Source organism: Ipomoea triloba, chromosome 8 (assembly GCF_003576645.1).
Source record: "Ipomoea triloba cultivar NCNSP0323 chromosome 8, ASM357664v1".
Lineage (NCBI taxonomy): Eukaryota > Viridiplantae > Streptophyta > Magnoliopsida > Solanales > Convolvulaceae > Ipomoea > Ipomoea triloba.
This window is the reverse complement of record NC_044923.1, coordinates 4,697,107-4,712,690: the sequence shown is the minus strand read 5'-3', so window position 1 is coordinate 4,712,690 and position 15,584 is coordinate 4,697,107. Positions and strand designations below refer to the sequence as shown.

General features: G+C 39.6%; 2 protein-coding genes across 2 annotated transcripts in view; one reads left to right on the top strand and one right to left on the bottom strand.

Annotated features, from left to right (window-relative positions):
- Nucleotides 1–180: 180 nt before the first annotated feature.
- On the top strand, nucleotides 181–3,334 carry LOC116027191 (G-type lectin S-receptor-like serine/threonine-protein kinase At4g27290). The gene is made up of 6 exons (XM_031268661.1): nucleotides 181–1,480; nucleotides 1,586–1,848; nucleotides 1,938–2,148; nucleotides 2,235–2,472; nucleotides 2,562–2,712; nucleotides 2,796–3,334. Exons 1-6 carry the CDS (start codon nucleotides 199–201, stop codon nucleotides 3,099–3,101), a joined length of 2,451 nt encoding a protein of 816 aa, XP_031124521.1. The 5' UTR covers nucleotides 181–198; the 3' UTR covers nucleotides 3,102–3,334.
- A 3,270-nt stretch (nucleotides 3,335–6,604) lies between these two features.
- LOC116027609 (G-type lectin S-receptor-like serine/threonine-protein kinase At4g27290) overlaps nucleotides 6,605–15,584 on the bottom strand; it is a 38,955-nt gene continuing 29,975 nt past the window's right edge. Inside the window, exons 2-7 of the mRNA XM_031269314.1 lie at nucleotides 8,258–8,421; nucleotides 7,880–8,142; nucleotides 7,581–7,791; nucleotides 7,244–7,481; nucleotides 7,003–7,153; nucleotides 6,605–6,910 (exon numbers count right to left, since the gene is read on the bottom strand). Coding sequence (XP_031125174.1) covers nucleotides 6,605–6,910; nucleotides 7,003–7,153; nucleotides 7,244–7,481; nucleotides 7,581–7,791; nucleotides 7,880–8,142; nucleotides 8,258–8,421 — 1,333 coding nt within the window. The remainder of the gene's footprint in view (nucleotides 6,911–7,002; nucleotides 7,154–7,243; nucleotides 7,482–7,580; nucleotides 7,792–7,879; nucleotides 8,143–8,257; nucleotides 8,422–15,584) is intronic.

The following is a 15,584-nucleotide window of genomic DNA, read 5'->3' as shown; positions in this document are numbered from 1 at the left end:
AGTCTTGTCAACGTAGTTCAAGGTTCCCCTCCCCCGACGAAGACGTTATCCTTAATGCAAGATAGTGACACAATGAATAGGGCCATTTATTACACGGAGACTTGACTTGCCCTTTGGGTCTCTCAATCTATCTATAATTTACAAATTAGAAAAACAAAATCTGTAAACACTCCATTCAAGAAACAGTAGTGCGTCAAAATGAAAGCTCTTTTCCTGCAATTTCTATTCTCCCTCTTCTTGCATTCCATGCCCAACATTTCCCTTGCAAGGGATACAATCACTTCCACTCAATCCCTCAAAGATGGAGACACCATCATTTCATCTGATGGGAGCTTTGAGATGGGGTTTCTCAGCATCCCTGCTGGCTCCATAAACCGATACGTCGCTATATGGTACAAACAAATCCCTGTTCCAACACTAGTATGGATTGCCAACAGAGAAACTGCCCTAACTAACACAACATCAGCAGTCTTCAAGATCCTCAACCCGGGCCGATTAGTTCTCACTGATGGCAACAATGGCATTATATGGTCATCTAACAAATCAAAATCAGCTCAGAATCCCATTGCACAGCTCTTGGATTCAGGGAATCTTGTGGTGAGAGATTCAGAAGATGAAAACCCGGAGAATTTCCTCTGGCAGAGTTTCGATTACCCAACAGATACCTTTCTCCCAGGCATGAAGCTTGGGTGGAATTTAGAGACAGGCAAGGAGGTATATATCACTGCAAGGAAAACTGAAGATGATCCATCTTCTGGGCAATTCACATTCCATATTGATCCAACAGGGTACCCACAAGGAGTAATCAAGAACGGCCTCGAAAAGACATACGAAACAGGGCCCTGGAATGGTCTGAGGTGGAGTGGAACACCAGAAATAAGGCCAGATAATCCTCATTACAAGTACCAAGTACAAATGAATCCCCGGGAGGTTTATGCCCGATACGACATCATTAACAAGTCCACTATAGGAAGGTTTGTTATAACTAGCTCTGGTGATTTCCAGTGCTTCACATGGTCAAATGAGACTCAAAGTTGGATCAGTTTCATCAAAGCTCCAATGGATGTTTGTGACAACTATGATAAATGTGGGGCAAATGGGATCTGTAACGTCGAAAATTCCCCAATCTGTGGATGTATGGAAAATTTTGTGAATAATACTAAAGGGGGATGGGATTACTGGTCCGACGGTTGCCATAGGAGGATACCTCTGAAATGCAAGAATGGAACAGATGGGTTCAAGAAGTATTCCGGGGTAAAATTGCCAGACACTACACATTCTTGGTTTAACAAAACTATGAACCTTAAAGAGTGTGAGCAGAAGTGCTTGAAGAATTGCTCGTGCACCGCTTATTCGAGTCTCGATTTGAACAAGGGAGAAACAGGTTGTTTGCTTTGGTTTAACGACTTAATTGACATTCGACTACTGTCTCAGAATGCGCAAGACATTTACATCAGACTTGATTCCTCCGAGGTGCCAAGTAAGAATACATAACAATTTTAATTTGTTCTTAAGATATCAATGGTGAATACATACAATTTTCTATATCTTGTTAATGTGACAAAAAAATTTCTTGATACTACAGAGCCAATTACACAGGGATCTCAGGCTAGCCGGAAGTGGAAGAAAGTAAAAATCATCTTAGGATGCTTGTTACCACTAACTATACTGATCCTGCTAGGTCTATGCCTTGGTTTGTACTTTCACAAAAAGAATAAGAAGAAAATGATGAAGCTAAAAGAATGGTTAGAACTACCAACTTATGATTTGTCTACTATATCAAGAGCTACAAATAACTTTTCAGAAAACAACAAGCTTGGGGAGGGTGGATTTGGAGCTGTTTACAAGGTATGTATGTTGAGATCTCATTATTTCCAAAACGTCTATACATTACATTCAATTCATAACATATACATGTTGTTTACTTCAAATTTCAGGGTGTTATGGATGATAAACAGGAAGTTGCGGTGAAGCGGCTCTCAAAGACTTCGACACAAGGAGTACAGGAGTTCAAGAATGAAGTCATTTGTATTGCCAAGCTTCAACATCGGAATCTAGTAAAGCTTTTAGGGTGTTGTATACAAGGAGAAGAAAAGCTTTTAGTCTATGAATACATGGCAAATAAAAGCTTAGACATCTTCATATTTGGTTTGTTTTCTAATATCTTGTACATCATAATATTTGCTTAATTATATATTTTGTGAAACCAGTGTTGATTAAAATCCTTTTGGTAGATGAAGCAAAGGGCAAATTACTTGATTGGCCAAAGCGCCATTCAATTATCAATGGCATTGCACGAGGATTGATGTATCTCCATCAAGATTCTCGACTAAGAGTCATTCATAGAGATCTCAAAGCCAGTAACGTTTTGTTAGATAGCAACATGAATCCTAAGATTTCGGACTTTGGGCTAGCAAGGAGTGTTGTAGGGGATGCAACACAAGCAAATGCAAGTCGTATTATGGGAACACAGTAAGAACCTTGATATTGTGTTATTTATGTTAAAGCATCCAATTGTTTTCGGTTACTTTTATTAATGCAAATATCCTTATTTGATGCAGTGGATACATATCCCCAGAATATGCTGCTGACGGAATATTTTCCATAAAATCAGATACATTTAGCTTTGGAGTGTTATTGTTGGAGATTGTGGCTGGGAAAAGAAATAGAGGATTTTCCCACCCAGACCACTGTCTTAACCTTATTGGTCATGTAGGTCATAATACACTAATTTTAATTTTATTTTTTTGTGAATTACTTCTATCACTCATTATTGATCTAAATTAACATTGCAGGCATGGAAGTTGTATAAGGAAAACATGTCGTTGGAACTAATTGATGTACACCTAGCTCCATCTTGTGATCTATCTCAAGTTCAAAGGTGTATCCATGTAGGACTACTATGTGTCCAACAACGTTCAGATGATAGACCAACCATGTCTTCTGTAGTAGCAATGTTGTCCAATGATAGCACCCTACCTGAAGCAAAAGAGCCAGGATTTTTCACAGAACGGAGAGTGAATGAAGGTGATTACTCTTCAAGCACTCAAGGAATAAGTTCAAAAAATGAATGCACCATCACTGCCTTGGATCCTCGGTAGGGCACAAACAATAAAATCCTAGCAAAGTATGTAGTAATTTCCCTTTTAATTTGGTAAAGTAGTGTTGTTGTACCACTTTTTGTTCTCATTTTCATAATATGTGGTGGATGTAATTCATGGTTGGATGTATATGTGAATGCTTAGTCACTTTAGTCTATATGTTTTTTGTTTTTGCTTGGTATATTTTTGTAAGGTGTACGTTCTTTATGTAATTTAACATTTTTCAAATTCAACTATCAACCATTGTATTACGGAGAAAATATCAAATAGTCTCGAAAGGAATGACTGAATAGGTAAAGCATGATTCTCGTATCAAAATATATTTCACAAATTTGATACTTGTGAACACCGTACCTTTTCAATTTCGTCAAGTAATCCGTGACACATGATCTTCCTATTGTGATTTATGAACAAGAGCAGAGTTTACAAAGGCTAGGTCCCTAGGTTAGATGAGGATGAGGACCTCTAAATTGTCAAAGAAGGGGCAATAGTTATACCATGGAGGATGGACTCATCACAATTTATATATTGGATGTTCACAATTCGAATTGTGAACATTTAATATATAAATTGAGTATTTTGGACCTGCAAGGTGAGTTCGGATCCACAGAATAATGGAGTCCTTCAATTCGGTTACGTTGGAGGGGGAAGATGAGGTCCTTGGGCCATTGTACTATTGAAGACAAGGTCCCTGGTTGGATGAGGACAAGGACCCCAGTACTATATTAAAAACGTGGTCCCTAGGATAGGTTGGACAAAGAATTAATGTCGAAGGATGAGGACCCTTGTAGTGCCGAAGATGAAGTTGTGGTTCCTTAATATATGAGGGCAAGTAATTAAGAAGTCCGGAAGCCCCTCCTCCATTAATGGTGTCTCTCAGCTCTTTCCCCTCTCAGTTAAGGATGCATGTGCGCATGCCTTCTTGCATACGACAACCACAAGCTTAGTCTCTACCCACCAACAGGGTGAATATATAGGAAAACAAAAATTGAGACAGGCTAGGGTGAATGAATTTTGGACTCAACTGTGGAGAAGAGAGCTACTAAGGTAATTGCCAAAGGAGAATTGCATTGGCACTAGCTAGACCAGTGAAACAGTCCAAGACTAGTCGATTTATGCTTTAGCAAAGACTAATTGAATGTTTACACATACACGTACAATTTCTCATTGTACATATGAAATCATAAACGTCACTGATCTGTCGCTCTCGAGTTCAACTTGTATAATACTTCCCCCAACAAAGGGGTAATCCACAATAGACAGCACATCCAGAATTCTAAATATACTGGCATGTCAAGTGGTGCGAGATAGTGACATAACTTGTATCTTTGCACGGAGTCTTGGTCTCAATCTATAAACAATAAATTTTCGTCTAGAAAAGAAAACAAAAATCTATAAAGAAGCTAACATTTAGTTCCAAAAACAGGGTGTCAAAATGAAAGCTCTTTGATAAGCGTTAATTCTTACTACTTTTATGTGTACAGTACAATTGATACCAAACTCATATGATTTCATGTTAATTAGAAGCTAAGTATATGCTTACTTGATTCTTTTGTGTCATTTAGGTGATTTGGAGGCATCAGTCGTAAGTTGTAACATTATGTAAATTGGAACTCAATTGGATGTGTTTTGAAGTCATCTTGACACAAAAGCGTGTTCCGGGAGTCTTGAGAGATCAAGAAAGTAAAAAAGAGCAAGTTGAAAGTACCATGACATGACCAGAGACCCAAAGGATCGGAACAAAGAGATGAAGAAATATGCATTTTGGAGTGAAGATTAGGACTCACACCGTGAGTGTCAGCGTGACTTCATTCTGCTCAATAGTTTTCTCCATCTGGAGATGTCTGCAGTAAAAAAAAGAGCAAGTTAAAAGTACCATGACATTACCACGCAACCGACCTCGTGACATAAACTTCGAGCTTGATCTACTAGACACGCAACAAATCACGTAGTAGGAAGGCTCGAGACATGAACTTCTGCGTGTTGGTTCAGCCTCTTCACGCAGGCCATTACCGCGTGGTGGCCTATATGACACTCAGGCACTACCGAGTGGTAAGTTGAGTAGCTAAAGAAAAGTCTGTAGCTATAAATAAGGCTTTGCTCGCATTTGCGAGGAGATAATTTTTACACTTTGTTCAATCTTGTACTTTAGATTTTAAAGACAGAATGCTTTCGAGGGTTCTTAGAACAATTTGACACCTTGATCTAAGAATTTCTAGGGGATTCCAACTATAATTGATGAAGATTTTCTTGGAGATTGAAGGTTGTGCTTTCAGAGCTAAGTGTTCAATCAAATTGCAATTTACTTTTCATTTCAAATGCTTCCATTGATTCTTCATCTAAGTTATTATATTCAATTGTGATAATGCATGTCTGGCTAATTCTTAGATAATTAGGATTTGATTTACAATTACGCACCTTAAGTTATCAAGTGTAGAACTGACGCACCTTTAAGTGTCAAAATTGCGCACCTTAAATGTTAAAATGAAGCACCTTAATCTTTCAACAATACGCAAAATTACCATAATACCACCGCATTTTATAAATTTATGTTCATTCTGGGTGGTTGATTTTTGCAAGATCAATGGCCATGATTAATCTGTATGTTTTACCTGGAGACCTCCTTCGCATATGATATCTAGTGTGTGTGTGTGTATATATATATATATATATATATATATATATATTAGATCTGGTGCAAAAAGTCTCTCGGGTGAAACAATGAGATTTGTGCCGTATATCAAATTCCAGAACTCTATATTCAATCGTATAACACAATTTTTTAATCTATATTCACAATTTTTGAACTATATATTAAAAAAAATCATTGGATGGGGAAACGGTGCCACTAACAGCATCCTTATTCCAAACGTGTGTTTTGGACTTGGGTCCACCTTGCAAGGTGGGCCCAGGTCCATAGCATAATTTGCTTGTTCACTCACTCTACTTATATAATCTGTTAATTGAAAACGCACCAAGGTCCACGTGGTATATCCCGGTCCATGATATAATTTGTTAAAGAATACCAAGTTCTTCCTTGCTTTCGAATTATATTGTAAACCATGATGCACATTGCAACGTAGACCAATGAAAAATATTCATTTTTAGTATATTATACGATAATTTTTAGTGTATTAAATGTTTGTTTTTAACTAGTATACCTAAAAATATTGTATTTTGCAATTTTTAAAATCTGAAAATACACCAATATTTGATACAAATTAAACAAGGGTTGAGTTTGACTATTGAACCAAGAATATAATTAAGATATAAATTACATACAAGCCTGAAACTACAATAATAAGCAAGGCAAGTAGCCATTTTCTCCATTGCTTATATCTAGACTTGAATAAGCCATATACAAGAGCAATTCTTCAAACAAACTTGCTGGTAGATCTTTTTTTTTTTTGAAAATTGCTCGTAGATCTTTATATTAAATATTATTAATAAATTCAACCACATATTATACTTCTTTACCAAACTAGGATTTTATATTCTATGCTCTACCGAGGATGCAAGTCAGTGATGGTGCATTCATTTCTTGAACTTGTTTTTTGTGTGCTTGAAGAGTAATTGCCCTTATTTACACTTTGTTCTATGAAAAATCCTGGCTCTTTTGCTTCAGGTAGGGTGTTGTCATTAGACAACATTGTTACTACAGAAAACATGGTTGGTCTATCTTCTGGGCGTTGTTGCGCACATAATAGTCCAACATGGATACACCTTTTAACTTGCGATAGATCACATGATGAAGCTAGATGAACATCAATTAGTTCCCATGCCCTATTTTCTTTATAGAGCTTCCATGCCTACAAAGTTAATTTAGATTAATATAATAATGAGTAATATAAGTAATTCACAAAAAAAAAATTATATATATGAGTAGTTGATTATGACCCACATGACCGATAAGGTTGAGACTATGATCTGGGTGGAAAAATCCTCTATTTCTTTGCCCGCTCACAATCTCTAATGATAAAACGCCAAAGCTAAATGTATCTGATTTTATTGAAAATACTCCTTTAGCAGCATATTCTGGGGATATGTATCCACTGCATCATTTGAGAACGCTTGTATTAATAAAATTAATGGAAAACAATCGGGATGATCCAATATAAATAACACAATATCAAGATTCTTACTGTGTCCCCATAATACGACTTGCATTTGCTTCTGTTGCATCCCCTCCAACACTTCTTGCCAGCCCAAAGTCAGAAATCTTTGGATTCATATTGTCATCCAGCAAAACGTTACTAGCTTTAAGATCTCTATGAATGACCCTTAGTCGAGAATCTTGATGGAGATACATTAATCCTCGTGCAATTCCATTAATTATGGAAAAGCGCTCTGGCCAATCAATCAATTTGCTCTTTGCTTCATCTGACCAAAGAATTTTAATCAAGGTTTCATAGAATATAGTATGTAATGAGGTAAAGTTAGTTATTGATGTATGACGTGTGGGAGATTAGAAAAGCAAACCAAATATGAAGGTATCTAGGCTTTTATTTGCCAAGTATTCGTAAACCAAAAGCTTTTCTTCTCCTTGTATACAACACCCTAGAAGCTTTACTAAATTCCGGTGTTGAAGCTTGGCAATACAAATTACTTCATTCTTGAACTCCAATAATCCTTGTGTTGAAGTCTTTGAGAGCCGCTTCACGGCAACTTCCTGTTTATCATCCAAAACACCCTGAAATTTGAAAGTAATCATGTATATGTTACAATTTGGATGCTAAAAAGTTTTTGGAACAATGAGAAAATTCAATGGACTTATGTACCTTGTAAACAACTCCAAACCCACCCTCTCCGAGCTTGTTGTTTTCTGAAAAGTTATTTGTAGCTCTTGATATTGTAGACAAGTCAAATAATGGTAGTTCTAACCATTCTTTCAGCTTCATCATTTTCTTCTTACTCTTTTTGAAGATGTTCAAACCAAGGCACAGACCTAGCACGATCATTACAATTAGAAGTAGCAAACAGCCTAAGACAATTTTCACTTTCTTCCCCTTGGAGCTAGCATGAGATTCCACTCTAATTGGCTCTGTATTATCATGATAATTTTAGTCACTTCAACCACAAAATATAGAAAATTGCATTACCTGATGTCATAGAAGAGTCAAATATGATGAAAATGAAAATTGTATGTATTCAAATACCTGCTGGTATCTCGGAAGAATCAAGTCTAATGTAAATGTCTTGCCCGTTTTGATATAGTACTCGAATGTCAATCAAGTCGTTAAACCAAAGCAGACAACCACTTCCTCCATTTCTTATATCTAAATTCGAATAAGCAGTGCAGGAGTGATAAGTGCAAGAGATGCTACAATTGTAAGGTCAATCTCGGGTCGCATTGCATGTATTTACTAGCGTTTGAGATTGATTTGCCCATTTATTGCATTAGAATACTTGATTTTGTCATGGAACCCCATTCCACACTTGGCTAATTGTTTTTCAGGTAAAAAAAGTTGCGCAAAGTGGTGAAAAAGAGCATGGATTTCAAAGATTGATTCGAGAACTAAATTGGAAACAAAAGGACCGACCGGACGCGCCTAGGACGCGCGCCCGCCCAGGCGTCCACGTCCCAGGTCCACAAAGTGCAAAGCAGTGCGCAGCGGACGCCAGCCGGACGCCACCGGACGCGCCGCGTCCGATTATTCGCTCTCTGAAGTTTGCAAAGTCTGCTTAGGGCGCGCATCGGACTCCATCGGACGCCCCACGACCGAAAAATCACTCTCTGAAGTTTGCAAGGTCTGCTTAGGACGCGTAGAGGACGCACGTCGGACGCCGCGTCCGATTCCCACTTCCCGCGCCGAAGATTTGAACAAGCGCGCAAAGAATCCCGCTGGACGCGCAGAGGACGCGCGTCCAGTCGGGCGTCCGATACGGTTTATTTTGGCGGTTGGCGCGATTTAAATAGGGAATTGGGGCATTTTTTTTAGGAGGATCCCCATTCATTTTTCCAGATTAGTCTAGCCTAAAATTCTCTCTCTAGAATTAGGTTGAAATTCTCTCCCAATTCACTTCAATTCCATTCATACTTCCATTCAATTAGCTAGATTTGGAGGAGATTGTGGACAACAACTTGCAATTGATCAAGATTTGTAGAAGATTTCCATTTGCAATCAAGTAATCTTTCAATTTCTTCTATTGTTCTTCAATTTCTTGATTTTGATTTGATCTTGAATTTTGTCCTTGATATTGAATTGCATTTTGATTTTGATTCTAGTTTTCCTTTTTGTGTTTTGTTTTGTTGAATTGAGTAATGCTTTGAATTGAGTTGAATTGCTTTGTTGATTTGGTTTGAGCTTTGTATTGAGCTTTGCTTTCAATCCTTAGAGCTTAAATTTGTTAGATGCTTTGAGAATGCTTAGTCTAGTTATGTGTGGCTAGTTACCTAGGGATTAGGACTAGTTGAACATACGTTTTGCTCTTGAGCTCTTATGTCTTGAATCTAGGGTAGATTAATGCCTTTTGGATAGCTTGATAGTGGTTGGGATGTTTGTATGATCTCTTTTCCGATTAGGCCAATTGGACTTGAGGATTAGTGTGTTCGCTTTCACCTATGAGAATAGGGATTGCTTGAGACCTCACCAACCTCTTTTCCTTCTCACCTTTGAGAAAAGGGGGTAGGAAGGCAAGATGCACATTAAGTGTTTGTGGTAATGCCTCTTCTAGCCTAAGGTTCACAAGTATGGCTTTATGGTCTAGTAGTGAGTCCATTGACCACGAGAGTGGCGGTGGTGCTAGTGACCTTGTCTCTTGTTAGTCCGTTGAGCGTTTTTCACATCCCTAGTACCCTAGAAAATCAAGAGTTGCATGTGTGGTAGACTAGTCCCAATCCTTCTTTCCTAAAATTGTTCACAACACCTTTTGTTTTAAGGGTTTGATATATTCTTAGAATGACATACACAAACCTTTCGATAGGACTAGCTTTTGAAATCTAGGAACTCTTGTGTCTAATTCCTTGTCTACCAAATCCTTTTCTACCATTCCTTGAGACGATACTCGGGAACTTCTTCCCGTTTTATTCACCTACACTCTTTCCACCTCCCGCGAAAACTACACCCATCAAATGGCGCCGTTGCCGGGGAGTGGTAACGGTTTTGTTTAGGCAAGTCTTTGTGGATTAGCATGAGTAGGTTCCTTAAGTAGAGAGCCTAGTCCCTTTTAACTTGTTTTTGTCCTTTTACTATCGCTTGTTCTAGTACTTGACACTTCTTGTTGAGCCTTTGAGTTGCATACCTTTCTCTTGTTCTTGAGTGTTTAAACTACCGAAGCGTTTGTATGCACACTCGCTCTAGAGGGAGTGAGGGTCTACTTCCTTTGAATCCGGAGATTTACGCTTTAAATCGGAGGAGAAAGAAGGCCAATAGAGACCAACAATCCCCACACATAGATCAAGAAGAAGACATGGCAACTACTAGTGCAAACATCCATAATGTCAATACCAACGAATCACCAATACACACCGATACGGGCACTCCAAGAGAGAATGTTAGAGATGAACAATCCAATGGCCATGAGTCACCTCCCCCACAAAGGGAGGAGTCTCGACAAAGACCACCACTGACCAACCAACCACAATATCAACCAGAGAACGCAACGTATAACGAACCACTACCACGTAGGAGATATACACCGGATTTTCAAGAACAATTCAACAACCCTCTCTATGATATGCCTCCCAGACAACAACAACATCAACCTCCTAGACAAAGGAGAGATGCTTATTACGAACCACGATATGATGATGAATATTATGAACCTCAAAGACCAAGAAGGAACGAACCGAGATATGAACCAAGAAATATACCAAGAAACCAACCGAGGGGAGAGGAAAGGAGGACCATAGCGGATTATATGACTCCCGACTTTAGTGTCCACAACTCTATTTACATTCCCCCGGTTGAAGCCAATAACTTTCAAATCAATTCCGCCGTCATTACGTTAGTACAAAACCAACCTTTTGGAGGATTACCGGCGGAAGATCCACACGTACATATCACCCGATTCATCCGATCGTGTGGTATGTACCGACAGAATGGAGTTACCGAAGAGGTCGTAAGACTCAAAATGTTCCCGTTTTCGTTGATAGGAGAAGCCGCGAGGTGGCTTGATTCCCACGTAGACAATCACTTTAGATCATGGGAACAACTCCATCGAGAGTTCATGCAAGAGTTCTTTCCGTTGACCAAGACGTTGAAAATAAGAAAACAAATCCAAGACTTTAAACAAGGGTCGTTGGAAACTTTAGCCGATGCATGGAGACGGTTTAAGACACTTAAGCATCAATGCCCACCCGACGTTCTACATCCTTGGGACGTTATTAGCTCATTTTATTCCGGTCTCACCGATGAATGTAAATTGCTTTTGGACTCATCTTCTAGAGGATCTTTCGTTTCTACAAGTCCCGAAGACGCAGAAGAATTGATAAGAACCATTTCATCAAATACCGGGAATTGGTACAATCAAAGGGAGTCCAAAGGAGGTTTGTATGAAGTTAGTGCCGACACCGCATCTCAAGCAAAGGTGGAAGCACTAGGATTAGAAGTTAAGAGGCTACAAGCACAGCTGGAAAAGATGAACAAGAATCAAAGAGGAAATCCGTGCATGGCATTAGCTCTTTATTGTGATAAGTGTGGAGGTGCGCACGGAGCGCACGAATGCACGTCAAATTACGAAGATGTCCCATATGAGCAAGTCGAGGCCGTAGGATATCAAAGGCCGAATGATTACAATACTTATGGAAGCAACAACAATCAAAATTGGCGTCAAGGTCAAGGATGGCAAAACCAACCATCCCAAAATCAATACAACCCAAGACCAAGTCAAAGCGGGCCGAATTATAACACAAACTACAATAAAGGGTATCAAGAGAATCGAGGCAATCAATACAATCCAAGACCCAACCAAGGAGGAGCATACCGACCACCTATGTATCAAGGAAATAACCAACAAAGAGAAGAACCTCCTAAAGAAAGCATGGAAGACAAAATGGTGAGAATGTTTAGCGAATTAAGGCATGACGTGACCAATATGAGACAAGAGTGGAAGCAAGACTTGAGACAAGAGATTTCCACAATAAGACAAGAGGTCTCTAACTTGAGACAAGAAAATAATGCTTCCTTGAGACACTTGGAGACGCAAGTCGCACAAAACTCCAAGGCCTTAGCCGAAAGACCGCAAGGGACTCTTCCAAGTACTACGGTAAATAATCCTCGAGAGAGGGTACAAGCCGTAACTCTTCGGAGTGGAAAGGAGCTTCCCGAGCCGACCTTAAAGAAGAATACCATCTCCAAGAATCCAATCGAAGAAGAGAAAAGCGAAGAGATCATTGAGGTAGACAAGGAGCAAGAGAAGGAAACCTCTTCATTACCCTCGAGTCCAAAAGTCACTCAGTCTCGGGATAAAGGAAAGGAAAAGGTAGACTTACCTATGTACCAACCACCACTCCCATTTCCCGGGAGGGTGAGAAAGAACATAGACAAGACGCAATACGACAAATTCCTTGAACTCCTAAAGCAATTGCATATCAATGTACCTTTCCTCGACGCATTGGGCCAAATGCCGCGTTATGCAAAATTTTTGAAAGACTTACTCACTAATAAGAGGAAGCTGGAAGAATCAGCCACGGTTTTGCTGGGGGAGGGATGCTCCGCTTTCGTGCGCCATCAACCACAGAAGCTCACGGACCCCGGAAGCTTCATCATCCCCTGTCAAATAGGCGAAGCCGAGTTCAAGAGAGCTCTAGCAGATTCTGGGGCAAGCATAAATATAATGCCCTTTTGTCTTTTTGAGAAGTTGGACTTGGGAAATCTCAAACCCACTCGCATCTGTATCCAACTGGCTGATAGATCAATCAAACAACCCAAGGGGGTTGTGGAGGATGTGTTAGTGAGGGTAGACAAGTTTATCTTTCCTGTGGATTTCGTCATCATCGACATGGAGGCCGATCAAGAGGTGCCGTTAATTCTAGGTAGGCCGTTTTTGGCCACCGCTCAGGCCCTCATTGATGTAGGAAATGGGAAACTTGTTCTAAGGGTAGGAGACGAATGTGCTACCTTCGATGTCTCGAAGTTGACTAAGTACCCGATGACGACAGATGATGCCTGCTATTTCATTGATGTTTTTCATGAGCATGTTGATTCTCTTTACCCTAATCTTGTGGGTGAAGTAAAAGATGACGCCCTCTTAAAAGTTTTGGATAGTAATGACGACCTTGAATCTTTCACTTTCGATAATGATGCTTCAATCAATAAGAATGATGAATCTGTACATGACATAGTGTGTGGTGATGATGATATACCTATTGATGAGAATGTTTGTGAAATGAATGATATTGAATTTGTAAATTTCATTGATGATTGTGTTGATGATGCGATATATATTCATGAGTTGATTGGTGAAGTTGAGGAGGTATCGGATGGAAATGACGGGGATGATTTGTTGCATGATGAGAAGTTAAATGAGAAAAAGAATGTAGTAGAAGAGAAAGAAGTAAAGAGTGAACTTAAAACTTTACCGGATAATCTACGATATGCCTTTTTAGGGGAAAATTCGACCCTACCGGTAGTTATCTCGTCAAAATTAGATAAAACTCAACAAGACAAGCTTGTGAACTTGCTAGGAAAATATAAAGGAGCAATAGGGTGGAAGTTACAAGACCTAAAAGGTATAAGTCCTAGTATGTGCACACATAAGATCTTACTAGAAGAAAATGTGAAACCTGTAGCCCAACCCCAAAGGAGGTTGAATCCCAACATGGCAGAAGTGGTAAAGAACGAAGTAGTAAGACTTATGGATGTAGGAATGATATATCCAATTTCTGATAGTGCGTGGGTGAGTCCTACCCACGTAGTGCCGAAGAAAGGAGGAATAACCGTAGTGAAAAATGACAAAGACGAACTAATTCCTACAAGAAGCGTGACAGGGTGGCGAGTATGTATAGATTATAGGAGATTAAATGACGCCACTAGAAAGGACCACTTCCCGTTACCCTTTATTGATCAGATGGTTGAGAAAGTGAGCGGGCACGCCTATTACTGTTTCTTAGATGGTATGAGCGGATACTTTCAAATACCCGTAGCGTTAGAGGACCAAGAGAAAACCACCTTTACGTGTCCTATGGGTACCTTCGCATACCGACGCATGCCGTTCGGGTTATGCAATGCGCCAGCAACCTTCATGAGGTGCATGCTGGCAATTTTTGAGGAGTATATTGGAGAATTCATGGAGGTATTCATGGATGATTTCACGATTTGGGGAGAAACTTATGACGGGTGCTTGAATAATCTAGAAAAAGTCCTCAAGCGATGTCTAGAAGTGAACTTAGCGCTTAGTTGGGAGAAATGCTATTATATGGTAGAGGAAGGCATCGTGTTGGGTCATAAGGTATCCAATAGAGGTATAGAGGTAGACAAAGCCAAAACCTCCGTGATTGACACTTTACCACCTCCAAATTCCGTAACTAGTTTAAGAAGCTTTCTAGGGCACGTCGGTTTCTACCGACGCTTTATAAAAGATTTTTCCAAAATTGCTAGACCTTTGACCAAGCTCTTAGAAAAAGACATAGAGTTTGAATTCGGAGATGAGTGCTTAGTTGCTTTTAACATACTCAAAGAAAAGTTGGTTAGTGCCCCTATTTTAGTTGGACCAAATTGGGAATTGCCCTTTGAAATGATGTGTGATGCTAGCGGTTATTCTGTAGGGGTAGTGTTGGGCCAAAGAAAAGAGAAACATTTTCAACCTATAGCCTTTGCGAGCAAAACCCTCGATAAAACCCAACAAAATTACACCACCACAGAAAAAGAGTTGCTAGCAGTGATATTTGGACTCGATAAGTTTAGATCCCATCTTCTTCTGTCAAAGGTGATAGTTTACACAGATCATGCGGCTCTTAGGTATTTGATGTCTAAAGCCGAAGCTAAACCGAGATTGATAAGATGGATCCTGTTACTTCAAGAGTTCGATATCGAAATCAAAGATAAAAGAGGGAAAGAGAATGAAGCGGCGGATCATCTATCCCGAATTGAGAATCCTAATTTAGGAGAAAAGAGTGCTACAATAGCGGAACTTTTTCCGGAAGAAAGGTTGTGTAAAGTAGATGATGTGCCGTGGTATGCAGACATTGCCAACTATATTGTAGGGGGAGTTATTCCGAATTATTTTGATGTGCACCAAAGGAGAAAGTTTATAGCGGAAAGCCGACATTACTTTTGGGATGATCCCTACTTGTTCCGAGTCTGTGCGGACCAAGTCATCAGGAGATGTATAGCGGGGCAAGAGGGATTGGAAATTATGGGACACTGTCATGCAGGGCCGACCGGAGGTCACTACTCGAGCAATAGAACCGCTAGGAAAGTTCTTGAAGCGGGTTTCTATTGGCCCTCGCTGTTTAGAGATGCTCAAATTTGTGTTTCGAATTGTGATCGGTGTCAAAGGGTTGGAAACATTACCGCAAGGAACGAGATGCCTCAAACATAC